At 37.7% G+C, this 24,944-nt stretch overlaps 5 protein-coding genes and 1 non-coding gene across 11 annotated transcripts in view; 3 read left to right on the forward strand and 3 right to left on the reverse strand.

Moving 5' to 3' along the window:
* The first annotated feature begins 632 nt into the window (after positions 1 to 632).
* Positions 633 to 1,696, forward strand: LOC148909254 (uncharacterized). Its single transcript, XM_089034061.1, has 2 exons — positions 633 to 797; positions 878 to 1,696. The coding sequence occupies exons 1-2, from the start codon at positions 633 to 635 to the stop codon at positions 1,694 to 1,696; spliced, it is 984 nt and encodes a 327-aa protein (XP_088890187.1).
* A 212-nt stretch (positions 1,697 to 1,908) lies between these two features.
* On the forward strand, positions 1,909 to 13,047 carry LOC116300629 (tRNA-dihydrouridine(20) synthase [NAD(P)+]-like). 2 transcript variants are annotated; one of them, XM_031709531.2, is made up of 18 exons: positions 1,909 to 2,187; positions 2,323 to 2,502; positions 3,859 to 3,904; positions 4,161 to 4,252; positions 4,703 to 4,746; positions 4,938 to 4,998; positions 5,718 to 5,765; positions 5,965 to 6,030; positions 7,122 to 7,192; positions 7,609 to 7,809; positions 8,500 to 8,551; positions 9,261 to 9,382; positions 9,970 to 10,048; positions 10,588 to 10,667; positions 10,969 to 11,022; positions 11,142 to 11,175; positions 11,394 to 11,467; positions 11,827 to 13,047. In XM_031709531.2, the coding sequence occupies exons 2-18, from the start codon at positions 2,365 to 2,367 to the stop codon at positions 11,930 to 11,932; spliced, it is 1,368 nt and encodes a 455-aa protein (XP_031565391.2). In that variant the 5' UTR covers positions 1,909 to 2,187; positions 2,323 to 2,364; the 3' UTR covers positions 11,933 to 13,047. The 2 variants fall into 2 exon arrangements, with proteins under 2 accessions (XP_031565391.2, XP_031565390.2); XM_031709530.2 differs by having other exon boundaries at positions 1,909 to 2,130.
* Trnas-gga (transfer RNA serine (anticodon GGA)) lies at positions 8,603 to 8,677 on the forward strand. The gene has a single exon. It is a non-coding gene; the product is annotated as a tRNA-Ser (tRNA).
* On the reverse strand, positions 12,852 to 20,053 carry LOC116300633 (uncharacterized). The gene is made up of 3 exons (XM_031709537.2): positions 19,913 to 20,053; positions 15,873 to 16,063; positions 12,852 to 15,589 (listed from the first exon to the last, which is right to left on the reverse strand). The coding sequence occupies exons 1-3, from the start codon at positions 19,995 to 19,997 to the stop codon at positions 15,461 to 15,463; spliced, it is 405 nt and encodes a 134-aa protein (XP_031565397.1). The 5' UTR covers positions 19,998 to 20,053; the 3' UTR covers positions 12,852 to 15,460.
* Positions 19,851 to 23,597, reverse strand: LOC116300632 (cyclin-dependent kinase 10). Its single transcript, XM_031709536.2, has 3 exons — positions 23,137 to 23,597; positions 22,051 to 22,222; positions 19,851 to 21,309 (listed from the first exon to the last, which is right to left on the reverse strand). Exons 1-3 carry the CDS (start codon positions 23,494 to 23,496, stop codon positions 20,666 to 20,668), a joined length of 1,176 nt encoding a protein of 391 aa, XP_031565396.1. The 5' UTR covers positions 23,497 to 23,597; the 3' UTR covers positions 19,851 to 20,665.
* Positions 23,598 to 23,789: 192 nt separating this feature from the next.
* LOC116300605 (uncharacterized) overlaps positions 23,790 to 24,944 on the reverse strand; it is a 32,144-nt gene continuing 30,989 nt past the window's right edge. For all 5 annotated transcript variants that reach the window (XM_031709505.2, XM_031709503.2, XM_031709507.2 and 2 more), the window contains one exon: positions 23,790 to 24,856. In XM_031709505.2, coding sequence (XP_031565365.2) covers positions 24,801 to 24,856 — 56 coding nt within the window. In that variant the 3' untranslated portion in view covers positions 23,790 to 24,800. The remainder of the gene's footprint in view (positions 24,857 to 24,944) is intronic.

The raw sequence follows: 24,944 nt of genomic DNA on the forward strand, positions 1-24,944 counted from the left end.
TCTACCGCGAAAACGTACACGTGTGGACGGTGAAAACGATTTGAATACGCTGTATGTGGACGCAAACCGTATCCGCAAAAAAAAATTTGCGGAAACGAAAATTTCCGGATACGTGTGGACGGGGCCTGAGTTTACTGACAGTGTTTTGAATGAAATCATCAATGAACAGAACCGAGAGTGAAGTAATTTACGCGTTCCATGTGGGACGCGTTTTGCTGAGAAACTAGCCGCAAAGTAATTCACGCGCAAACTCAGTGCAGTAAAATATGAAAGTTGAGATTGTTGAGATACTAGACCTTAATTCGATTTTTTTTTCCTTAAGACACCTTGACAGGAGACATTTATATCAAAATCTAATGAAAGGGTAAGGAGAGAGTAAAACAAGTATAGTAACGACGTTTCAGCTATGAGTTGAAATATATATACAGAAACATTTAACCCTAGTTTGTAATAAAAACACGAGTTGTGTCGAGCTGGAGTCACCAGCCTTTCTATTTCTATTTACTGGTGGGCATATTTTTCGAAAAACTGCTCTAAAACAGCTAAAAACCACTCAGAATTACATAGTTTTTCATCAGGCCCTGGTTTTACACAACACAGATAAGTGACATGGACAAACTGATGTAATAGTAATGGATTTCTCAAAGGCATTCGATAAAGTGCCACATCAGGAACTGCTCTATAAACTTTTAAATTATGGAGTCGACACTGTTACTCTAACGTGGATAAAAAGCTTTTTGTTAGACAGAAAGCAAAGTGTGGTCCTTGAAGGCACGATGTCAACTCAAGTTCCAGTGGTAACGGGAGTCCCTCAGGCTCTGTACTCGGTCCTACCTTATTTTTGGCCTTTATTAATGACCTTCCTCTGTATGTGAAGTCTAAAGTGCGCCTCTTTGCAGACGACACCGTGATTTATTTAGTTATCAAGTCCAAGGATGATTGTATTCAGTTACAACGAGATCTTCTAAACTTGGAAAGATGGGAATCAGATTGGAAATGGAGTTTAATACCTCAAAGTGTAACGTTAAGAGTTACGAGAAGGCTGAATCCAGACGTATTTGATTATGAACTTAGAGGGAAAGCCTTGGATTCTGTAAGTTCTGCTAAGTATCTTGGTGTTCATCTGGCTGAGGATCTTCGTTGGAACGAACACACCAGAAATATCTCAAAAAAAGCCAATAAAACACTTGGCTTTCTTGAGCGTAACTTAAGACATTGTCCATCCAGTACCAAGGAAACAGCACACAAGGCTTTAGTACGTCCTATTTTGGAATATTGCTCATCTGTCTGGGACCCGTATACAGTAAAAAATATTCGCATGGTTGAAATGGTTCAGAGGAGAGCTGCACGCTGGGTCCTGAAACGCTTTGATCGTAAGGACAGTGTAACTGAAATGCTTTCAGTACTGAAGTGGAAGACGCTAGAAAGCAGACGAAGGATAGCACGACAATCTATGATTTACAAGATACGAAATAAGCTGGTTTGTCAAGATGGTGTTAGAATTAAGCCACTTGGTCATTCCTATTCTACCCGTTTGAACAAGGAGTACGTGTATACTCAGCCTATGGCCACAAAGGATTATTACAAGTACTCATTCTACCCAAGAACACTTTCAGAATGGAACCAACTCCCAAAGAAAGCAACACTAGCAACCTCACTTGCAGCATTTAAGAATGCAGTTACAGATATTTATTAACTTGTTGGACAATTACTATTTATTATTATTTATTCTATTTATTAATATGTTAATTATTTAATCATTTTAATAATTATTTAGCGTGGTCTAAAATGCTCAGTATTGAGCGAATGACCTAACTGGTAAATGTAAATGTAAATACGTTGCTTGGGCTGCCTGTGGGGGGCTTTAAGTTTCGACTCGTTCCCAGTGCCTTCTCTGCATCCAATATGGCGGATCACTTTGACTACAGAAGACACTGAAAAGCCAAAAAATCTTATAATTCCTAGAGTAACAATAAGTATTTTTTTAACTACACGTCTCCATAGCCTTCACTTATATAGCTTTTATATTATATATATATATATCACCAAAATAATCACGAGAGAACACAAGAGAGAAGGACAAAGATCTAACATTGGATTATGCAATGTAGAGATTCACCACGTTTTAAGGTAGCTTTTCTTATTTTACTGAGCCGAATTTTAGACAAGTTTACGACCTTATAGAAGGTAATCCTAGCTCCTTAGTTTCAAATTTTCAAGTTTGTTTTCTATCTTTGTATAACTCTTTAACATAATTTTAATCAAAGCAAAAAATCAGAACTTTGTAAGCTTAACTCGTTTCATTCCACGTTTCCCCCCCAGAAACATAAGCTTATTGCATAGCAAGCAAAATTGCTGATAAATATGGGAATGGAAGGTGATGAGAAATCCTTCAGAGACATGTATACCAATAAATACATTCTAGCTCCTATGGTACGCATTGGAACACTGCCTACACGACTCTTAGCCCTTCGCTATGGAGCAGACCTTGTGTATTCAGAGGTTTGTACAGTATATTTTGACATATAGTTGAGAAACACACCCTTGTTCTCAAAGTGAGTGGCTTGTATACCTTGATTTTCTGCAGACTAATAAAAATATAGCCAATCAGAATGCATACAATAAAGCTATTGTATATCCTGTGGTATTCCACTGTTCATTCCCATCAATCATTGCAGCCTACATCTTAGGCGTGTTTTCTATGGTGTGGGATAAAATAGTTATACAATGCTTTCTCATGACACGCCATGGAATATCCCACTTGTCATTTTCTTGTATACTAATATTAATAACAATCTTAGAGCAGACTGATTATTTTGGCAGCAATCGCTGATGAGGGCCTGCCTTCACTTACACTCACTACCTCTACATTTACTAATTTATGCACACAATACTTGCCAATACACAATACTTTACAGAGGGAGGAAACCTGGAAGAAAACCCTCATGGCAAATAAGAGAACAACTCATCAACCAAACTTGAACCAATGGGGCCCAACCCATTGGACTTACAGCAGTGAAAGACAATGTATTAGCAGCTTACACCATCCTTGCCACCCGTGCTCACCTCCAACAATTGCATGCATAGTGACCGTTTTTCAAGGTTGCGTGCACATCCAACGGGCCACAAAACTGAAAAACGTAAATTCAGCAAAATTGAGAAACCAGTTTTATATTTAAAGAGGAGAATAATTAATTTTACAAATTCCAAAAAAATTTCATAGCAATGTAGAATAATACTCATCATAAAGCTCCAGTTCTGGTATCGTGGCCCATCACGTGTTTTAAATTTGGATGGATGTGCATGCAACCTTGAGAAAATGGTCTATTACAATATTACAAATTGTGCTTCATGGAATATTCCATAGTATCCCACTCAAAATAATTGTATAACTACAATGTAGAATGGTTAGACCACTGTTATAAGCCTGGGGGGGGGGGGGGGTACTCTTGCCCGTTTAAGGTAGGGATGTGTCATTGAGGCCACTGAACCCTGACCCTGTTCCAGAGTAAAATCGCTGAAATTCATAGTTCCAGAGAGGAGAGAGCGTGATTTCATATACCCTGTCCCAGAGCAAGCGCGATTTTATATACACTGTTCCAGAGTAGAAACGATGAAAACCATGCCCTGTTTGGCAGCACGTACCCGTATAGTGAATGTAGGGGAGTACACCACCCCCCCCCCCCCCCCCGGGTTATAAGTTACTATTTTAGTAGAATGTGAATGTAAATGTGTTGTAAGAAACATCCTTATATATACTTGTCTTGCATTATTTGAAATTTGGATAACATTTTAGATAAAGTAAGATAAGTGTTTATTGGATAAGTTAATGAAGAATCATTTTTTGGTTTATTTTAGGAAATAATTGATTTCAAGATGCTCAGAACAAACCGTGTTGAAAACGGTAAATAAAAAATGTAGATAAGAATATATGTTACATGTCTATTGTGTGTACTATGTGGCAGTCTATAATAGATAATAAAATGAACGGAAGGTAGAGAGGGAGGGATAGATGGATGTGTATGGATGGATGGATGTGTATGGATGGATGGATGTATAAATGAATGATTGAATTAACCAATAAATGAGCAAATAAATAAGTAAAAGAATGATGGTCCATGTATAAATCAATTAATGAATGTACCTTTTTGTCTTAACAGAGCTATTAAAGACAGTTGACTTTGTAATGGCAGATGGAACTGTTGTGTTCAGAACTTGTGAAGAAGAGCACAGTAATGTTGTCTTTCAAATGGTATGTACATCATTCATCCCTCTCCTAACCCTTCTCTCCTGTTCTGCCTATCCCTCCATGCACATATTTATTTCTTTATTTATTCAACTTTACTACTCTGAGGTGGACGGAAAGCTTTACAGGTCTACATGTATTACCCAATATTATAAGGCAACCGATAGATAGAATTAGATTTTAGTGAAGGGAGGAAAACCAGAGAACCCGGCGAAAAACCTTCAAAGCACAGGACAGAACCAATAAACAACTCTACTCACATACAACACTTAGGCCAGCAGGGCCCCTGAACCAGGGCCACATTTGTGAGAGATGAGGGAACTTGCTGATATGCCATGTGTACTTTCCATGTATACACGCATGACTTCTGTTCCTTCAATAAAAGAGGTATACTGTAGACATTTTTGGTACTACTCATCAAAGAAGTAATACTATTATTTTTCTATATATTTCAAGGGTACAGCAGACCCAGAAAGAGCTCTTAAAACAGCCAAGCATGTGTGAGTACTGGATTTGTTATTCTCTCATTATTTCATTGAATAATCATGGTTCTGAAGCCAGAATCTGTAACCAGAATCACTAAACATTTCATAAAATATTATGATCAAATATATAGTTCCACACTTGTTTTCTGGTCAGTCGCTGAAACATTGCTAATAAAAATATCATTCTATAAACAATATTTTTTTAGAGAGCAAGATGTAGCAGCAGTTGATGTTAATATGGGCTGTCCAAAAGATTATTCTGTCAAGGTACGAGATACAGTAACAAATCCAGATCTTTATATTTCATTTGGTATAAAATATGTGAAAATGCATTTGTAAGCAAATTGGTGGACTGCTGTGTTTATATCTGAGGTCTGAGACATTGTAACAAGAAATTGTCAAAAATAGTATTTTAATGAAATGAATGCTTGTGTCTCTGTCCTGTGATATAAACATTCTGTGACCATGACCAAGACCTCGCTATGCCCCAGTTCCTAATAATTTTTCTTGGAAAAAATTTTTGCTCCCATATTTTTTTGTTTATTTCACAGGACAGAGATATTCAAACATATATTACATATATAGAAATATAGATAAGTTATAAAGCTTGGGAACGAGGTTATTCCGGGTGAAAGACCCTTGGAAATAAATTCGGAAAAATTAACTTCTGACCTCGCTGGGAATGGAACCCACGACCTTCGGAATTGTACTACTGTACTGGGTTCGATTCCCAGCAAGGTCGGAAATTAATTTTTCCGAATTTATTTCCATGGTTCTTTCGATGGAATAACCTCATTCCCTAGCACTATAACTTATCTATATTTCGGTATCTTGTATTTCATGAGCACTACACGGTCCACATATTCTCATATATTACATAATGCAGTTATTAGTCTAATATATATATATATATATATATTAGTTAACACCAAATGTTGTTGTTTTCTGTTGGTTTGTAACATGTTTACTTGCTACTCGTCTTGCAGGGTGGTATGGGAGCAGCATTGCTAACCAACCCAGACAAAATATATCAAGTAAGAGATTATTATATATCTTGTAAACATCAGACAGAATTATAAATTTGGTTTAGTTGGCTTGTTTGGAAGGCCAATCTATTGTTTTTTAAACCAATCATAAAATCTTTTGCAAATAGTGCCAGTGCCCCTTCCAAGGAAGCTATAATTTATTATATACAATTCCTCTAAAAGAATGTTTTCATCATTTTTGTTTTAGATTCTTACAACACTTGTGAAGGGGGTTTATAAACCTGTTACATGCAAGATAAGGATTCTACCAACAGTAAGTGATTTCTTTTGTAGTCCAATTCTCTTTTCAATTATGCATACTCATCCATTCATCATGTATATGCCATTATACCATTCAGGCATGAAGGATGATGATGATCCATACATCCTGTATATATACCATTGGTTTATTTTAAGTTACTTAAAATATTTAATTCAGAGCTATCCTGTTATTGTTCTACTTAGTGTCTACACAGAGGTGTAGTGTCATATTACCCATACTCAGATTACGATCCATGTGCGTTCAGTCATTTAGTCATCTCGCCTTCTCAGTGGATTTTATATAGTGTTCATAGTGTTCCCATTAACTTCCAAGATCAGAGTAGCAGATACTATGTGTTCACGCATTCTCTCAGTATTGTAAATAGATTTAGTACTTACACTTGACAACTTTGCTTTCTTCATTGGGGTTGCTCGTTGGTGGGCTGAAGTTTAGTTAGGTCAGCCTGATCAGGTTCCTCTGTCCCGTTCCTAGGTTTGTCGCCTGCACTGGTCTAATAAACTTCATTTCCCCAATGAAGAATACCTAGTTGTCTTGTATTTGATTATATTGCATAGAATTATACCATTCAGGCATGAAGGATAATGATGATCCATTCATCATGCACATACCTAATTCAAAAAACGGTGCTGAGAGTGGTTCGATGTTCTTTGTATTCAACGAAACCATTTCCATGTCGGAATGACCTATCGCCTATCGCCTTTGATGATGCCAACGTTTTTGAATTAGGTGTATACCATTATACCATTCAGGCATAAAGGATAATGATGATCCATTCATTGGTACATCAATCCATTCATCCATTCTTCTAGTACTTATAATGTAATTATTTCATCCATCTATCCGTCCGTCCGTCTGTCCGTCCACCCATCCATCTATCTTTCCTTTATTCATTAATTCGTTCGTTTATTCATTGATTCTTTTGATTATTTATTTATTTATTTATTAGCTTTTCCCATGCTTCGTTGATTCATTTGTTCATTCATTCATTCCATCATCTATTTATTTGTGCTACCCTTTCCCATTCATCCACCTTTCCTACCTTTAACTTGTTTCTAATTCATCATGTTCTTTTTTCATTTCAGTTGGAAGAAACCTTAAAACTAGCAAGACTAATAGAGAGCACTGGTGTGGCTGCTTTGGCAGTACATGGAAGGTAAAAACCTTGAATTTCATCATCAACAGTAGTGGGTATGCGGTAAACTCAGGGAACCTTTATTTAGTTGTTTTTGCTATTCCCATTGATTAACTTAGCTTTTATGTTTCTAGTTGTGTATTGTTTCTGTATTCAGCGCAGATGAACATCTTGTGCTAATCTGCGCTTTATAAATGTAATTTATTTTTATTATTATTAACCAATCAGATTGCTCCATTTTCAACTGGACCCCTTTAGCATCCCCCCTAACATTTGCCAGGTACAGCATTTGCTAGGTGTCAAGAAGCATGAGGCATCAGCAGACGCGCCCTTTCTATTTTTTAAAGACAACATAATTTTTATTTTAGCCCCCCCCCCCCCCCCCCCCAATAAAAATGATGCTCCTATGTCCCTGACACATTTTTTATGCATTTCAGACAAAAGCATGAGCGATCAAGTGAGCCTGTCCATAGTGATGTACAGCGTGCAATCACTGAAACTCTATCAATACCTGTCATTGCTAATGGAGGCTCATTAGATATCAAGACATTTGAAGACATGCAAAAGTACAAATACCAAACTAACTGTACATCAGTTATGGTTGCTAGGGCAGCACAGTGGAATGTGTCAATATTTAGGTATGTGTGACTTATCATGTTATGTGTTCTCTTCTTTTTCCATTATTGAATACCCAGAATAGAGCATTTGCACCATCACGTGATGGCAGCCATGACATGGAATCAGGAACAATTGAATCTAGTCTAATCTGATTTACATAAGAAAAAATTCATTTTCCCTTAGGAGAATGACTCTATTGTTGTGCCTCCTGTACGTAATGGTGCAAAGCCTCTATAGCTCATTTCACAGTTCCCAGCACCTTCTTGAAAGGTGGCTATGCCTGTGCATCGAACCAAGAAAGGTGGTGACTTTGCAATGATGACGACATTTGAATACTGTAATTATTGTCAGAGTGGTTAAAATAGGTCTCTATCATTGTAAGGTTACTGCTGTTTCATTTTGATGCAAAGGTACTGTATGGTTAACTGCGAAGGGGACTATTCGTGCTCAATTCTTAGAAAACTCATAAAACCTATTTTCAAAGGGAATACTGAAAAACCCTTGAAAAAATATTAGTGACAGAAAAGTCATTGATTACTTCTTGAAAAGTGGAGTTGTAATTTAGGGATTTTTTTTGGGGGGGGGGGGATTTTTAAGATAATCTACTACATGTAGTATGATGAAGTTGCAGTGAAATAGCTTAATCCTTGGAAACTCCTGGAATCTTGTGTGAACCCTGAAAACTTAACAAATGTGTTTTAAAATTATAGGAAGAATGGTCCAGTTTCCAAGATAGAAATGATGAAAGAATATATCAAAACTGTAAGTGTTATGATTACAATATTTTTTTTTGTAAATAATTACTTATCATGAGTCTTTCCTGTAGCTCAGTGGTAGAGCATCTGACAGGAATCCAGAAGGTCATGGGTTCAATTCCTATCAGGGACTCTGATTTTTTTCAGTTTCCCTTTCAGCTAGTGACAAATTATTCTACACAATACGTTTGTGCCAAAATGGTTCCTAAACCACCAAATACCTAAAGCTAATATGAGCTGGTTTAACTGTTGTACACGATAAGGCACATGAATATCGATACAACTCAAACAACAAATCTTTTTCTCAAGAGAACGACATGAGAATGGTCTGAAATGGGAAAATATTATGCCCAAGCTAAAATTATTAAATTAGGGGACCAGTAATTATTCAACACAAAGTTGGAGGATTTTTATTATTTTTGTTGTATCAGTTAAGATTAACTAACCCATTGTACTATATTTTGTCATGATCCCCCGAATTAGTTATCCTCCTTTGATTCCTGTCCATTTCCTGATCTCCTACTCCATTGCATTGAAAACTGACCCCCTCACCAAGCCCCTCCACCCACCCTCGCCGAACCCCAGGCAATAAATAATAACCATTCCCTAGTATTTAGACTCACTTCAAGTGCCTTTTATAATACTGGAACAGCTCATTTTAAAGAACAAAGTTTATCGCATGGTTGAATTTGCCATACCATATCATTGTTCTACAGGCAGTAGATTGTGATAATTTATTCAGTAATACCAAATACTGTGTCATCACTCTGCTTCATGAGGAACGCACAGCTGACCTTGTAAGAAGAGTCACTGCAGCAAAGAATATAGAAGAACTTTGGTATGTAGGATGCTACTCATACTGGGATCAGTAAACCAATCATAATGCAGATTAAAAACAAATCAACCCAACTTCAGCCAATCAGGATCAAGCAGGAGCTCCCTCCCCATTTTTCCATTAGGGGGTGGGGTTGGGAAGCAGCTGTACACAGGCTAATTATATTTCTGATAAAAAAATGTAGATGTTATTGCGCAAATGTTGTGTCCACACTGTAACATTCTTGTTGGTAACTAGTTTTGGTTAGTCCCCTTGCATGAAATAATCACATGACTGGGGGGGGATTCGGACTACCCTCATTTACAGTAAAAGAACTTTTACTGGATTTCTAATCCAAATCCTTTTTCAAAATGCTATATTTTCCTTAACATGCTTTCAATAATAAGATGTGAGCCACATTTTGCCAACAAGCAAATGCTCCCCAAGGGATCTTTGGCTGAAATGATACATTATTGATATTATATATATCAGCACACTTAGATGATGTCACTTATCAGCACGTAACTGTTTGATGCAAATGGCTTGTTGTTTGGGTCGCAGCATATAAAGCACTCTAAAAATTAAAAACAAAGTATTATTTTTGTGTTTAGTTCCATCGCTGATCTTCTGCCCTACTACAAGGAAAGCCAGAAAAAAAGATTGGAATACAAGATAGCCATGAATAAAAAGGTACGACTAAAATAACATACACTGGTGAACCATTTTACAGGGAAATGTTTAAGATTTCTCATGTGGTCAATTTTCAATTAACAACAATGTATTATATTGGCTCCTTATAAATAAATATACATTGTAGTTTATAACAAATAAAATGAAATATAAAATAATAATAATGAATGATATCAGCAGCCACTGCCCGCTGTAATATTAACTCAGCAAATTATCCATTTTCTACCCCCTGCACCCCCCCCCCCCCCTCCCCGCCACAATACAATTAACTATTTTACTGCCAATACTAATATAAAGGCAGTCACAACCCCACAATCCCCGCTGTTCTTAGAGCTGCACACTGTAAGTAAATGAATTACTTTTTATACATTTATCTTAAAATACATTTTGCTAAGCAATGTCTTTTATTTCTACTTTTCCCCGACGTCGTGGTCCGTCACTTTTTGAAACAAGGCAACATAGAAAAAAATCCTGCTGTAAGATTTTTAATATGCATTATTTTGTTTAACTAGTATTCTTCATTTTGTATCAATCTACAGGATTCAGAACCAACCGTTGTTAAACGAAAACTCAGTGATACAGAGTGCGAAGTATTAGAAATGAAGGTGAAATTTTTAAGGTAAAGTACATGTATGAGGTATGGCATATGATGCCATAGATAAAGGATAATTCTAGAACTTTCACAGAGAAATTCCAAATCTGGGGGTCAAAACAAGGAAATATTTTTTAGATGTCAATATTGTCATGTGCTTTCTCTTCTCTTGGCTCGAATAAGCCAATCAGCGAGCATTTGTTGGTAGCTCAATATTTCCTTTTCCAGGTTTTCAGCTCAATAGACAACAATCTTTTTTTTGATATTCTTCATTGAGCCCCAGATAGCCAGAAGGAATGATTTAGTTTATTGGTGTATATCATTTTAGACGCAACTATTCAGACTCCTCGTCGCCCAAGGCTATATTAACCCATGTCACGAGGTAGGTCTTTTGAATCCTCGCTCTTATGAAAAGATTTACTATTAAAAGTAGATTTGGTTTGGCTGTGGATTGGAGCCCTGATTGTTTTAATCTTAAATTCACTTCGATTTGATTTTCAGACAGAGGAAACTCGAGCCTCCGGTATATAATACGGTAAATAAGGGACTTTACTTTGATTGGGGACCGATTTGGTGGAAAGTTTTGATTTTGGGAACTTATGGACGTGGACTATGGACGTGAAGAAATGCCTCCTGTAAAAGTGTGTTAATTGCAATATTAGAAAGAGGAAAAGACTGAATGCAAAGTTATCAAAAAGGTCTGTTTTTTCTTCTTTGTTTTTCTAAATTGTTATTTTTGTGTACATATACAAGGTTATTGATGAAGAAACCAAGACTTTTAGAAGTACAGTAACTGTGGATAACCAAAAATATTCCACTAGTGAATGGTAAATATTGAACTTTTATTTGATTATTTACTCATCCATCTATCAATCCCATCTCTCAACCATTTATCTGTCCATTTATTCATTCATTCTTCCCACTCATCCATCGATCCAACCAACCATCCATCAAACTGTCCAACCGTCAATCCATCTTTTCATTCATTCATTTGTTTGTTTGTTTATTATCTCATGCGATATGATTTAAGATCCTCTGTCTATCACAGTGTTACAAGATAAAAACGATAACAACGTCAAAAAAACAAACCAGAAGAACCTATTAAAAGAGTATTTATAATTATGTTAATAATAGTTTAATGATCAGTGTTTTCTTACACTTTGTTGTTTTCAAACTTTCTTTCCAGGGAAAAAAGTAAAAGGCACGCGGAACAAGCAGCCGCTATCGTGTGTCTTCGAGTGCTTGGAATCCACGACGGACGAATTAGAGATTCAGACGAGGCGCTAGCTTGAACCAATCGGGCAAGGCACCGATATTTGCGTTCTGTCCAATCAAACTGCTTTGCCGCCATTTTCATTTGGCTAGGCACCGAAAAATTCGCATTCCATCCAATTAGATTGATTGGTTTTAGGAAGTCAATGGAGTCCCAATGGCTTATGTTTCCCGCCATCTTCATCTGAACCAATGGCGAGGCACCGAAAAATTCGAATTCCCTCCAATTAGATTGCTTGGTTTAGGAAGCCAATGGAGTCCCAATGGCTTATGTTTCCCGCCATTCTCATCCGAACCAATGGCGAGGCACCGAAAAATTCGCATTCCATCTAATCACAATGGTTGATTTGAGAAGCCATTTTAGTGCCAGAGGGGCAAATGTTTCCAATCATTTATTGAAAATATATGCATGTATCAATGCACGTAAATTAGAATAAACACAGTAGGCCCAAGAAAAATTATTTTCGCTAATTTTCCTTTTAGATTGTACCACTACAAGTTCGTTTATTATCTTCATCATCATCGTCTTCGTCATTATTATTATTATTATCATTATTATTATTGTCAATATTATTATCATAATTATAATTTTTATTACTAATATGATTATTATTGTTATTATTATTATATCCATTTTTTATATCCTACTGAATCCTGCAATGTGATTGGTCAAAAATGAGGCAATTTATTTATTATATTATTACTATATTGTTGTTGTTATTTTTGCTGATATGAAATTGTTTCATTTGGAGTATACAAAATAAGTAGGCACGGCCCTTCCACTTTGTCAATAAGTACATAGTATTGAGCTTCCAAATGAATGGGATTGGATTATTCGCTAGGGTAGAGAGAAGTACTACTTAGGAAGAACCAAATTTGTGCCAGTGAGCGCACCTCGTTAGAGATTTTTACTGAAAATATTGCATTCATCAAATGTAATTTCTAAATGTTAAAACTGTTTATTTGTTTTGTTCTGTGTTCTGGAGCCGGGCTATCTCGCTCCAGTGCTTCTCGGTCTTAGGCTTTTTTAGGCTATAAGATAAACAGTTTTGCGTTATGCGTGTCACACTACTTGTGAATTTGATCTGTGCGCCATGACGCAACACAAGATAAAATTAACATCCCAAAATTCTCAGTCAGAATCACCAATTAATTTTCTTATATTTTTGCCATCCTTTGATATTATATTATTTACTGGGGTGGTAGTTCATTTTCCTTGTCAGAAATGCAGAAATTGCGCAATAGTACCTAAACATCTGCACGGCACCACCCACTAGTCCATTGCGGGCATATGGGTGTACGAATTACGCAAGAAAATGTTCTAGCCGAAGCATCAGGGGAGAGACCAGCCGGCCCCCAGACCATATCGGCTAATCCCTTGCATCTCTGCCACGCACGGAATCGGTTGAAAAAATACTGTTAAAAAGTCTAGTCTATTCGGTGCATTGTTTTCACGGCTATTGTTATGCTGATTCACCTGGAACCGTGGTCCAGTGGATAAATCGTTGTCGTTCAAGATACTGAGTCAAGCTCGTCTGAGGAGGGTTAGCACCTTGGATGGGTGACCTAAACATTACACGTACTCACGCTCTTGTTCATTTTTTCCGTTTTTCTTTTTTGATTTTTCAAATAATAGGATACAGAATAGTGGAACTTTTCTATTTTTCTAATCGTTTATAGCGCTAGCATTATTAAATCTCAAGTAAGAATCTGGCAAGTAAAATTGACTCAAAACCAAGGTGTAGGCGATCTACCACGGGGAATTGAAAGTCGCAACTTTATTAATCAAAAATGAGATGTTGTTCACTCACGAGAAGATTTGATGCCCTATTTTTCTAGTTTAATGCTTTTGAGAAGCTTAATTAAAATTTTGGGTAGACAAATAAAAGCCATCTTTTCACGGCATCTTGAACTTTCTTGGTCAGTTTACACACCAGAATAGTTCCTTATCCTGCACTAAGCCTTGAATTTCAGCAACTAACGAAGAAATAATATGCGTAGACATTAATTTCCGACACGTGATTCGCAGCCCCACCCCCAATCAATCACTTTGACAAATTAGAAATCGATTGTCAACTGTCACTTGAATATAAAACAGACTTCACACGGGATCTCTGTATCAAATGTCCTCAAAGCTAGGGTACTCTTGGGTAGTGCCATGAAGACCTTGGGTAGTATTGCGCAGTTTTGGCATTTTCTGACGCAGGAAATTAAAATACGGTCACAAGCAACTCATTTTTAGACTTGGCTGCCACAGGCAACCCAGTAATAATCCAGCTATGCTTGGATCTTGGAATGCCCTATTATATTTCCTGTCGCCTATCTCATTTGGCTCGCACAACCTTTTTTAAAAAAATAGGAGTATAAAAAGATAGATATCGCAGCATTGTTTATAAAAGTAAGTTATATAAAACAGGGTGGCACGGGGGGAGGGGGGAAGGGCCAGGGGGAAGTCATGAAACTAAACTTTACCTTCACAAATTTGAATCAATACACCTAATCGGCTAACGTGTTGCTATGTACGTTACTACCAATTCAAACCTTCTAGGAATAGAAGCGTTTGTCTCTACGACTTCAACTCTGAAACCAAAATATAACGAACGATGAAACTTACTCCCACGTGGTTTGAATTGGGTGGAAGTGTTTATAGCAACACGTTAGCCGAATAGGTCTATAAGTAAGAGTTAATTACCGAGAACGTCGGCAATGAGCCTATACATCCCTCGGGCCTGCGGCCCTCGGGATGTATATGGCTTATTGCCGACGTTCTCGGTAATTAACTCTTACTTTTTAAACGTATCGTGGATTCGAGGATAATCTCGATAGAATTGTGGTATTGCTATTGTATTTCTATGTTTGTATCGCATTTATTTTAGCCCGCATCACGCGTCACCCCTGCGCCACCCTGATAAAATTAGTGCATTGGCCAGGCTGCAAACCCCAGGCAATAATTCGTTAAACAAAACTCTATTTCTTACAGATATGGGTAGCATGGGTGGCGTTCGCGGCTAACGCGTCGTCTTTCACCGCTGTGAGTCCAACGGGTCGGGTCGCTGGTTCGAGCCCTGCGGTCGCCACATGTGAATTGAGTTTGTTTGATGTGTTGTTCTCTCCTATGCTACGAGGGTTTTCTCCGGGTTCTCCGGTTTCCTCCCTCCATAAAAATCAACATGTGAGTTGAGCGTTGTGTGCATAGAATATTAAATGTAGTGGTAGTGCGTGTGAGTGAAAAGTATCCCCAATTAGTGCGAAAGCGCTAGAACGACTAGACACTTAAAGGGACTCTGAGGTGCCAGACACATCATAGCTTAAATTGTACATCAAACCTTGTTGATTTTGAAAATCGAAATGAAAATTCCATGAAATGCGTTTTTTGGGGTGATATCGTCCGTCAAAGTTGCGAAATAACTTAAGCTGGGCTCCCTGTGGAATATCCCGGATTTGATGGCTTGGGATGCCTGGGCTGTGATGACGTCAGATAGTGGAACGTGTTGGATAGCTGGAGCTGAATCATCCAAATTTCGCTATGGAAGTATGACTGTTCTTTATCAATTTGAGCCGGAAATTGCTTGAGGAGAAGAATATAATACACCCGTTGAAAGTGTGATCGAGGACAGTGAGCTAGAAGAAGTGGCATTGTTAGCGTCATCGTCTTGGACGTCTGCTGCCAAGTTCTCCTACGAAAAACACAAGAAGTAAATGACCTATTACAGTGGCGGATTCAAGGGGAGGTTTTTTGCATAAGATGAGGGGGCATAACAATAAAAAAAATTTTTTAAAGATAAAAATATCTTGTCGATCCACCAGGCCTAGGTCACCTTTTTAGTTTTTAACATTCACGATTTATATGAGTAAATATCGAAACGTTTTATAGTCCAACCCAGAGGTTGTTTGAGGGTTCGTCTCTGTGAGTTTGCCGTGCAGTGACTTAGATCAACCCAGGTTGTGCATTCTACTTACCTGTTCTCTACTTTGACAAGGTAATTCATCACTCAAGCCCTCTTTTTGTCTTTTATCAGCCCGGTAGAGAAGATAAGTAATCGTTAGCACATAAAGTGCAGTTAGTCCAACACCAATAAAGATGGATACCGTCTCTACATCTGATAGCTTTTTTTCCATTTCTGGTTGAGAAGTTGAGCTTGAAGAAGCCCCTTTATGACAAAGAGAACTTTAGTCAAACATCCCTATAGATGAGTCAGTGTTGAGAAACATGGTCCCTCATATCAAAAATCAACGGGACCGTGCCTGGGTCGCATTGACCCAGTAGAAATCTTATAGTATACAGGGGCGGTGGAAGCTAAAAATCTTTGGGGGGCACTGCAAAAATCTTTGGGGGGGGGGGGGGGGCACTGAAGATTATATTTAAAGTGCTACTCTGACGAAAGTCGCTCAAACTTGGATTCAGCTGAAACTTCCTAAGAATACTCTTTAAAGGTCCAATAATCACTGTATGAAGTGTTTTCTCGATATTCAGGACGAAAGAATGATATTTTTACGATTATTTTTTGGAGTCTGTGACGCTATTCACTCAACATCGAACATCGCTCCATACATTTCTTTGTAGTTATGATCAAAATATCAGTAGTAAAGGGAGAAAGAAATACCCAAACACCCCAAAATATAAATTATAGTCACAAGTAATGTGAAATAAGCACATTAGCCACCCTTTGGGCTTCATAGGAATGAAATAAATTAAGGATTTATACAAAGAAATGTATGGAGCGATGTTCGATGTTGAGTGTATGACGTCACAGACTCCAAAAAAAATAATCGTAAAAATATCATACTTTCGTCCTGAATATCGAGAAAACACTTCATGCAGTGATTATTGGACCTTCAAAGAGTATTCTTAGGAAGTTTCAGCTGAATCCAAGTTTGAGCGATTTTCGTCAGAGTAGCACTTTAACGCTATGTGATAATGACAATGTTTTGTTTGATTGCAGACGCATGCGCCGTAAAACAATGACTAAGAACCAATATTTGTGGGGGGGGCAGGCCCCCCCAAAAAAATTGGTGGGGGGGCACGTGCCCCTCCGACCCCCCCGGTTTCGCCGCCCCTGGTATAACCATAGTTAATATGGCTTCTGTTTAACTATGCTTATACTTGACTCTGTACTAGACATTGGCTTTTAAAGACCTTAGCACTTGCCGTGGTATTACAAACTAATACTATGTCTAATTAGGGATATTGGCGAGTAAATGTCTCCTCGGCCTCGGGAACGTAGTATATTATTTCTTATAATAAGCCGTGAATGAGAGTGACCATCACTGTAATAGCGCAGCGCGCTGATTCTAAAAATAGCTTAAAGATTCGGACAAACATAGCATTCTGTTTAATGCACTAGTCAATTGAAACCCCCGACCCCCGCAGCTAGCGGGGCACTGAACGGGGACGTGACGCGTTTTTGATGTGCTTTTAAGAGCATGATTGCACCGGGGGTTAGGGGATTTAACGAATGGTTTTCTCAGCGGGGAATCGAGCGGGGATTTTAACGCTCGTTTGAATATGTAAGGGCCTGGAAACTAGAGGTCGGCTATCTTAAAAAATACCAAGGCGTTGTGATTCCAAGCACAGTGGCCGTAGCCTAGTACAGAGCAGTATGTTCTACACAAAACACATGCTCAAACAAACTTATAGCAGTTTCTACCTATACACTTTTACACTGAACTCCACTGATAAGAACCTTTCTTAAAATTGTAGCCTTAATAGGTTCTTATGTGGAGGGGTCTTAAAGTGAGAATTTTAGCCTAACAGGTTCTTAAAAAAACCCAGGTTCTTATACGCGGGTTTTGTTCAGTCGTTTCGGTCAGTTCGAATGTAGAATCAGATCAAGATTAATCTATTAAAACTACTACTTCGCAATATTTACAAGCATTGTTTATTTTCATTTTAATACCATTAAATTCTCAGCTGACTAGACGTTAACCTAACCGTTTTCGCATGATTTGAGGTTCAGAGCTTATGAAAATAATGAGCATTGAATATTTAGTACATGGAACACACAACAGTTGGCTCTGTGTAGCACAAGAATTTGGAGTTGGCGTGAAATGTGTTTCTTGTTGACTACTAAACCAAGAACGGGGCCACAATAGCGGAGGTTTCAACAGGGAATGTGCCCCCCCGACTACCGGGGAAAATCTGTGATTTTAACACCACTCAAATGTAAAATCCCCGGAACCGATTTTATTATTTTTACTTCAAGTTACAATAATAACCCATGTAAACTAAGATCAACTGCGATCGGCTGTGAAAATTATCTGCTGAAAGTAAACTTGGAAGTTTGTTTGTCCGAATTTCGCCTTTGTCTTCGTTTTTATGACGTCACGGCTGCGCTGCGCCATTGAAGTGACCCATCGTTGCGCAACAAACAATATTGCGTTGCAGGAGCATCGACGGGAATGTTACGCTAGACTTGCTGGAAGGGGAAATAATTTATGCGCGATGAAATATTATTGTCTATAATAACAAATGATTATAAGACAAGTTGCAAAAAGGATGCTAGATTGAAGGCATTTTACCCGTGAAATAAAATTGTTAGTCAACGTGTAATAGTCAAATAGACAAAAAAGAAAAGAACTAGGGTCTACTAAAGTGTATTAGCGTAATATATATTTCAAGGGTTTTGGAGGAGCAGGTTGTAAAAAAGCTAGCTTTACCTGTTACATGCATCCTCAGCAATTAAATATCACCAAAGATTTAACTAGCTAAAAACTAGTGTGAGCTGCGTCGGTGTTTCTAATGAAACAGTAATGATGAAAAGGTAAATTATACACCGTGAAAAGATGAAAAAACTTACTGACGTTTCGGACACTAGTCCTTCGTCGGAGTAAAAGATTGTGCAGTGTTCGTAGATAGCTTTCCAAACCCGTTTAGTTACATGTAAACCACTTTTAGACATGTTTAAGCCTTGGTGTGAGCGGGGTAATAGTCTCGAAACCGTTGCGTAAAGTATACAACTACACGTGATTCTCCCACAGGTAGCACAAGCTTGGTTTCTGTGGTGTCATGCCATAAGGAAATGTATGAGGATTCATCAAAAATTTCAATAAAATCATTGAAACGTGAAATAAAGCCTCGAAATTTTACCCGATCATTGAGAAATAGCACTTCTTTTGCTCTGTGTGGTTATTTTTTGAATTTAGCCCGTTTTAAGATTTTTTTCCCCACCAGTAAGAAATAAGAGAATGTTGGAAACTCAAGTCCCAAAAGCCAACCATCACGAGTCTTTGAAAGCTCGTAGGTCTTCGAATTTTCTTTCCAGCGCCAAATATTAGTCATAACCCTTCTCTCACATCCCTATAGAACCGAGAAAGTCGCATTAGAGATTAATCTTCGCGTCTTTAAGCCATGAAATTTGCCTGTATTGACATACTACCTCGCTTGTTCTGACCCAGTACTTGGAGCTCTCACTGTACACCAATTCAACGAATTTCCTTCGGCAACCGACCCGAGGTCACGCCGGAAGTCTTCGTATTGTAAATGCGGATTTGGATATAGTCTTTCTTCGAAATTATGGTGAGTGTATTTTTTAACGGCCTAAGATACAAAAATGTTTAACTTATAATTTCGAAGAAAGACTATATCCAAATCCCTATTTACGATACGAAAACTTCCGGCGAGACAAAATTGCATGCAAAACCAGTTGCAACAAGGAACCGTCACCTGATTATAAATGGAACTACGGTAGGAAAAAATAATGTAACAGAAAACACAGAAAACGCAGGGTTTTTGCAGATGAAGTATCAAAGCATTTCCTTTTCTTTTACATATTTTCCTGTTTGCTTCATACTCAAAATACCTTAAAAGGGCAACGCTAAAAACATAAACGTTCTTAAAACACAATTATTTTCTTCAATGGTTTGGCTACTTGTATAACAGCAATCATGAGATATCAAGGAATATAGTTTTGATTCTAATCTTATTTAAAAAGACACAAATTTGTTTGAAATCATTCAAATTGGATGTTTATAAGCATAATATTACATCATCATATACCAACCTTCAGAACACTGGTTAACTATAAACAGCACAAGCACGACCACCGTTACCATCCTCATATACGATGAACCTTGATTAGAACGCATATTATCGAACGAGAGCGTACTCAATGAAAATTATATTTTGAGGCTGAAAACTGTTTACGACAGATCCTTACGTTTCTGAATCGGTTTCTCTGAATCGAGCTGTGTCCACTGGACCAAAAACACATGTCACGATCGCTTGATTTGTCAACCATTGGACAGGTAGCCCTTCACTAGGAGAAGCATGGAAAAGTACTTTTGTTATGTGGGTAATTCTTGGACCAATATATGTTTTTTAAGACCTTTGGCAGTGCTTTAGCTTAAAGCATCTTAAAAGGTGCATTTTTTTTTTTTTTTTTTTTTTTTTTTGTTTTTGTTTTTTTCAAAGACAAATTACAATTTTCAAAATATATCCGTTAAAAATGTCAAATGCTTGAACTGTTCTGCAACATTTTTGTGGTTGCCATAGCCCAAGAGGGCGAGAACACTATTTCTTTTAGTCAAATCCAACTATAGACGATCAAATTTATAGACGCAAACAAATTTTGAATTAAAGTTCAATTTAATGTTTTGGTTTTCAAAGCCGGCACTTTTCGCTACTACAGTAGCTAGGAACTAATCCAACCAGAACGAAGCATTGATGGTAGGCCACTAGTTGGATTTGACTAATTGAGGTTAGTATTTCTTTCATGTAATTCTGTTTCAAGTAAAATTAACACATACAAATACATCTACTTTCGCTTCTTAGCTATTTTAGAATTGGTCACATGTTTGGGGAGTTGTGGACCAAACGAGTCCCCAAACCCACCCCCAAAGGAACGGTCTGACTGGCTCAATGGACAGGGTCGTTTGTCCTGTGGTCGATCTGAATGTCTTCTTTTATAATTCCGGTGTTCTGGAAACGTAGGCATCATACCAGGATCCAGGGGTAAAGGTTTCTCAACGAAATAAGAGTTTTGCAGGGATTCTGCGGCAGTGGCTCTCTTACAAGGATCATACATTAGCATGTGGTTCAATAAGCTAAGCCCTGCCTTACTTAACCAGGAAAACTTGTGCTTTAGATTATTGTATGGCTGCACTTTGAACTGCACGTCCCTGGCCCCAGGTAAGCTAGAAAATCCAGGCCAAATCTGGTCACTTGGGGTGCCTAGTAGCTCAACAATTAATTCCATTTGATTGATTTCTGATTTCCCGGCAAAAAGAGGCTTGTTTCCCAGTAATTCACCAAATATGCAGCCAACAGCCCACATGTCCACAGCAGTTGTGTGGACTTTAGCTCCCAGTAGAAGCTCAGGTGCACGGTACCACAGGGTGACCACAAGAGGAGTCATTGGCTCATAGGGGTAGCCAAATGCTCTGGCCAGTCCAAAATCAGCTGTAATGCAATATTCATTAAAGATAAGAGATAAACAGTGGGTTTCATCATATATTTCTGGTGTCATAAAATATTTCTTCTATTGGGATTTTCCTGTGGCATTCATGGAAGACAATCATCTGTTGACTTGCCTGTTGGCTCCTACAAGAATGCCACAGCAACTTAGTTCTGCACATTTAGAATTTGGTATTTATAAAAAAGAATTTCTTAAATAAACTCCTTGCATGTGACGTCAAAGTAGCTCGATCTGGGGGACAAAACAAAAGAATTCAAATGTGTAGTTCCAGAAATCATCCATACCCACCCCACAGAGGAATTTGGAATTGCCGAAGAGTAGGGGGGTCAGACAAAGAACAAAACTTACAGAGTTTGTATGGAAGAAAATTGGAATTTCCTGGGGGTAGGGGGTGTCTTAAAAAAATTCCTCCATAAGGGGGGTATGGATAATTATTGGAACTACACAATCTCAAGAGAATTGGAACCTATTGTTTTGTCCCCCAGATCGAGCTGCAAGGGATCTATTGGTTGTAGACCCTTTTGTATTGGGCATAATGTTTCCCCACTTCAGACCATGTGTCAATCCCTAGGTATCATGACAAAACACATGATATGCATACACTTCAAACAAAGGATCATATTCTCAAAAGAATGGCCCATAGTCTGAAATGGAAAAACATTATGCCCAAGCTAAAAGGGCCTATTACACGTCATTTTTCTTCCTTTATTTATTATTTAACCTACCTATTTTTAGAATACCCTTTCCTGTTAGTAACAGATTGGACACTTTAAGATCTCTGTGTACTATGAAATGTTCATGAAGATACTGAGTGCCTTTTAACAGCTGTATCATGAGACACTTGATTTGAGTTTCTGAGAATGGAGTAGACATGTTGTCAAGCAGACTTGCTACATCCTGTAAAAAATGAAACTCTTGGTAATTACAATGCATTCCTAAAGAATAACATATTATATTTTTGCTCTTTTACTCCAACGAAGGACTAGCGTCCAAAACATCAGTAAGTTCTCTTAATCTTTTCCCGGCGTATCATTACTGTTAACATATTATATAACAAGTGTATTGTTGCAATGTAATGATTGTAGAGAGAATGTTACTGGTATTTTTGTTACAAAAGGTTAAGCTTCACTCTTCAACTTGTAGGATAACTTTGTCTTAGCACTGCATGAACTAGATGGCTGACATCGGGTTAGCTCAGTTGGTGAGAGTGTCAGTCTGTTGTGCTGGAGGTTGTGGATGAAGCCTAGGTTGGACTAATACTCAGGGGCTTAAAATGACTGAGAAGAAGGTGCTGCCTTCATAATTGTAATACATCTGCAAATGGTTAGGCCTTTACGTGGCTCAGATAACCACGTTAATGGGGGTCCCATCGCTAAATAACTAGAGACATTAAAAGAGGACCATGAGTTTATCAGTTTAATTACTGCCAAGTGTAATCTAAAAACAAAGTTGATAACCACTTGCACCAAAAAGCATTGCCAAGGTATAAGGTGTGATTCAAGGTATGTTTAAGAATACATTAATACATCAACTGCTTGCTACGCAGGCCCGAATTCCTTGCATAGCATTACTTCAATTGACATTAGCTTTTGGTATTCAAGCGCCAACCAGACACCATTGGCTGGGGTCTTGTGCGAATTTTTATTAGCTGAAGCGCAAGTTTTCAATAGAATTCTTTCTGGCTGAAAGCACATGTTGGTCAGTGTATGACCACCATTTGGATCAGATAATGTGATTCATAGACTTTTAACCCCAGATTGAAACCCAGCAATAGCACTAATAGTTTGGATGGCTACAATTAAAAAACTCACTTGTTCACAATATTCCATTGATAAAAATAAACTATCCAAATGTCTTCCTACGACAACTTCTTTAAGAAGAACAATGTTGTTGTGCCTCAAGTTCAACAACAAGCTTATTTCTCGTAAACTGCTGATAGGAATCCCATCTTTTTCATGCTCCATACGCACTTTTTTCAAAGCAACAATTTCATTAGATTTAGTGTCTCTGGCCCTGTAAACTATGCCATAAGTTCCTTCGCCAATTCTGTTGAGTTTTTCAAACTCTGTCACAGGACGACAAGAACCATAAACACAGCTCTCGGGAATACGCCGTTTTTCGCCACCTCTGAGGGAAGTTAGCAGGACTTCGTTCGTTTCTTTCTTTTCCATTATTTGTAAGAGAGCTAGATTTGCTTTTTACTTTAGAATGGCAGCAAAAATTATTGAATTTTGCATCAATGGAAAAATCAACATCGAGTCTTTGTCCGCCATATTGGACGGGAGCCTGGGTACTTATAGAACGTGACCACAGGAAACCCACGCATAGCTTAAATCAAATCGAAAACAAAGCTTTATTTGCAATACAAGTTTGTTAGCTTCCCATTTATTTTTTCTTTTCTTTTCTCTTGTCTCCATTATTTAGTGAACGCTTTCAAAGAAAGACAATCTAACAAATACTGAAATGTTTGTCAATACTCAACTTTAATTTTAAAAAGTCTTCTATTTTCTTACAACCCAGTTAAAATTACCCTTTTCACCATAAGTTATGTACCTTGTGGACATTTAGTTAAATACCCTAGCTATATATGAATTATGATGATATTTAAGAATCAAGTAAGGTAGGTTGCACACAATAAACCTGGTAGAAGTACTTTTTGGTGTGCATGTGACGTCATATAGCAGCCATTTTGGTTGACTTTAAATAAAGATTGGTCTTTTGTCATGTTAACCAACATGGCGGCCACGTCTTTCGTCCTTTCATTCAGGCTCATGGCAAAGGATGCACGCCACCAATTAAACAATCAGTAAAGTTTAAAAAAAGGTTTGTATAATTCAGTACCTTTTTTAACAGATTTATTGTCTGCTGATTATAATGTGGAGTTGAGTGATGAATAGCAAATAGTTCTATATGTACTCCCTGCCAGTACGGCTGCATAGAGGAAGACTTCCGTCTTACATGGCAGATCTTTGTATGTGCTTCGTTGAATTAACTAACAGCACCCCCCGTCCCAAACTAGAACTGTTTGCCGCCAAATGATGACTGCAAAATCTTTCCCGCAGTCCCAGTGTTTTTCTTTTTCCTTCGTCCGTTTTCATTACTTTTACTAAGAAAACCATACATAATTTCCACTATAAAGGTTATTTCAGTGCGTGAAGATAGCGTAACCATAGAGATAACCGTCCTTGTTTTGGTGCGGAAAAGGAAGGACTTTTCCTTACGAGTTACGCAATCTTCATGAAACGGGATCCCAGTTATACTATTTGTTAGGACGATGATTTTGTTTTATTTATCAGTTGAAGAGTGCGGTGAACCTAAATTTATTACATAACACTAACTATATTAATAATAAACTTGGAGTACGGTTATTTACAAGTTCAAATTAAGCAAAATATGTGCTATTGTTCTCCAAAAAGAATTAATTTTTTTTTGAGTAAAAATATATGAAGAATGATACGAAATCGAAAAAAATAGCTTATGACCTGTAGTGTCTGAGATGTACGATGTGTGGGTAGTCATGTTTAGCTTCACCTGCAAAGGAATTATCAACAATATTTTTTAGTGATAATGCAAAAAATATTTTTATTTTTGATACTTCTCCCTGTGGAGGAGTAGTGAT

This window comes from Actinia tenebrosa, unplaced genomic scaffold, assembly GCF_029948245.1.
Source record: "Actinia tenebrosa isolate PJP-AT-01 unplaced genomic scaffold, QUT_ActTen_1.0 PGA_scaffold2__45_contigs__length_23673736, whole genome shotgun sequence".
In the NCBI taxonomy this organism is placed as follows: Eukaryota; Metazoa; Cnidaria; class Anthozoa; order Actiniaria; family Actiniidae; genus Actinia; species Actinia tenebrosa.

What these genes read in the sequence shown, in the direction of transcription:
- LOC148909254 (XM_089034061.1), top strand. Translation starts at nt 633, where the DNA reads ATGGATTTCTCAAAGGCATTCGATAAAGTGCCACATCAGGAACTGCTC. An exon ending in TGTCAACTCAAGTTCCAGTG is followed by an intron (nt 798 to 877) that starts GTAACGGGAGTC and finishes CTGTATGTGAAG; the next exon opens with TCTAAAGTGCGCCTCTTTGC.
- LOC116300629 (XM_031709531.2), top strand. Translation starts at nt 2,365, where the DNA reads ATGGGAATGGAAGGTGATGAGAAATCCTTCAGAGACATGTATACCAAT. An exon ending in TGGAATGTGTCAATATTTAG is followed by an intron (nt 7,810 to 8,499) that starts GTATGTGTGACT and finishes TTAAAATTATAG; the next exon opens with GAAGAATGGTCCAGTTTCCA. An exon ending in AAGAATATAGAAGAACTTTG is followed by an intron (nt 9,383 to 9,969) that starts GTATGTAGGATG and finishes TTTTGTGTTTAG; the next exon opens with TTCCATCGCTGATCTTCTGC.
- LOC116300633 (XM_031709537.2), bottom strand. Translation starts at nt 19,997, where the DNA reads ATGCGTTCTAATCAAGGTTCATCGTATATGAGGATGGTAACGGTGGTC. An exon ending in AGTTAACCAGTGTTCTGAAG is followed by an intron (nt 16,064 to 19,912) that starts GTTGGTATATGA and finishes TTTGTCATAAAG; the next exon opens with GGGCTTCTTCAAGCTCAACT. An exon ending in CTTGTCAAAGTAGAGAACAG is followed by an intron (nt 15,590 to 15,872) that starts GTAAGTAGAATG and finishes TGTTTTTCGTAG; the next exon opens with GAGAACTTGGCAGCAGACGT.
- LOC116300632 (XM_031709536.2), bottom strand. Translation starts at nt 23,496, where the DNA reads ATGGAAAAGAAAGAAACGAACGAAGTCCTGCTAACTTCCCTCAGAGGT. An exon ending in CAATGGAATATTGTGAACAA is followed by an intron (nt 22,223 to 23,136) that starts GTGAGTTTTTTA and finishes CATTTTTTACAG; the next exon opens with GATGTAGCAAGTCTGCTTGA. An exon ending in AAAGGGTATTCTAAAAATAG is followed by an intron (nt 21,310 to 22,050) that starts GTAGGTTAAATA and finishes ATTGCATTACAG; the next exon opens with CTGATTTTGGACTGGCCAGA.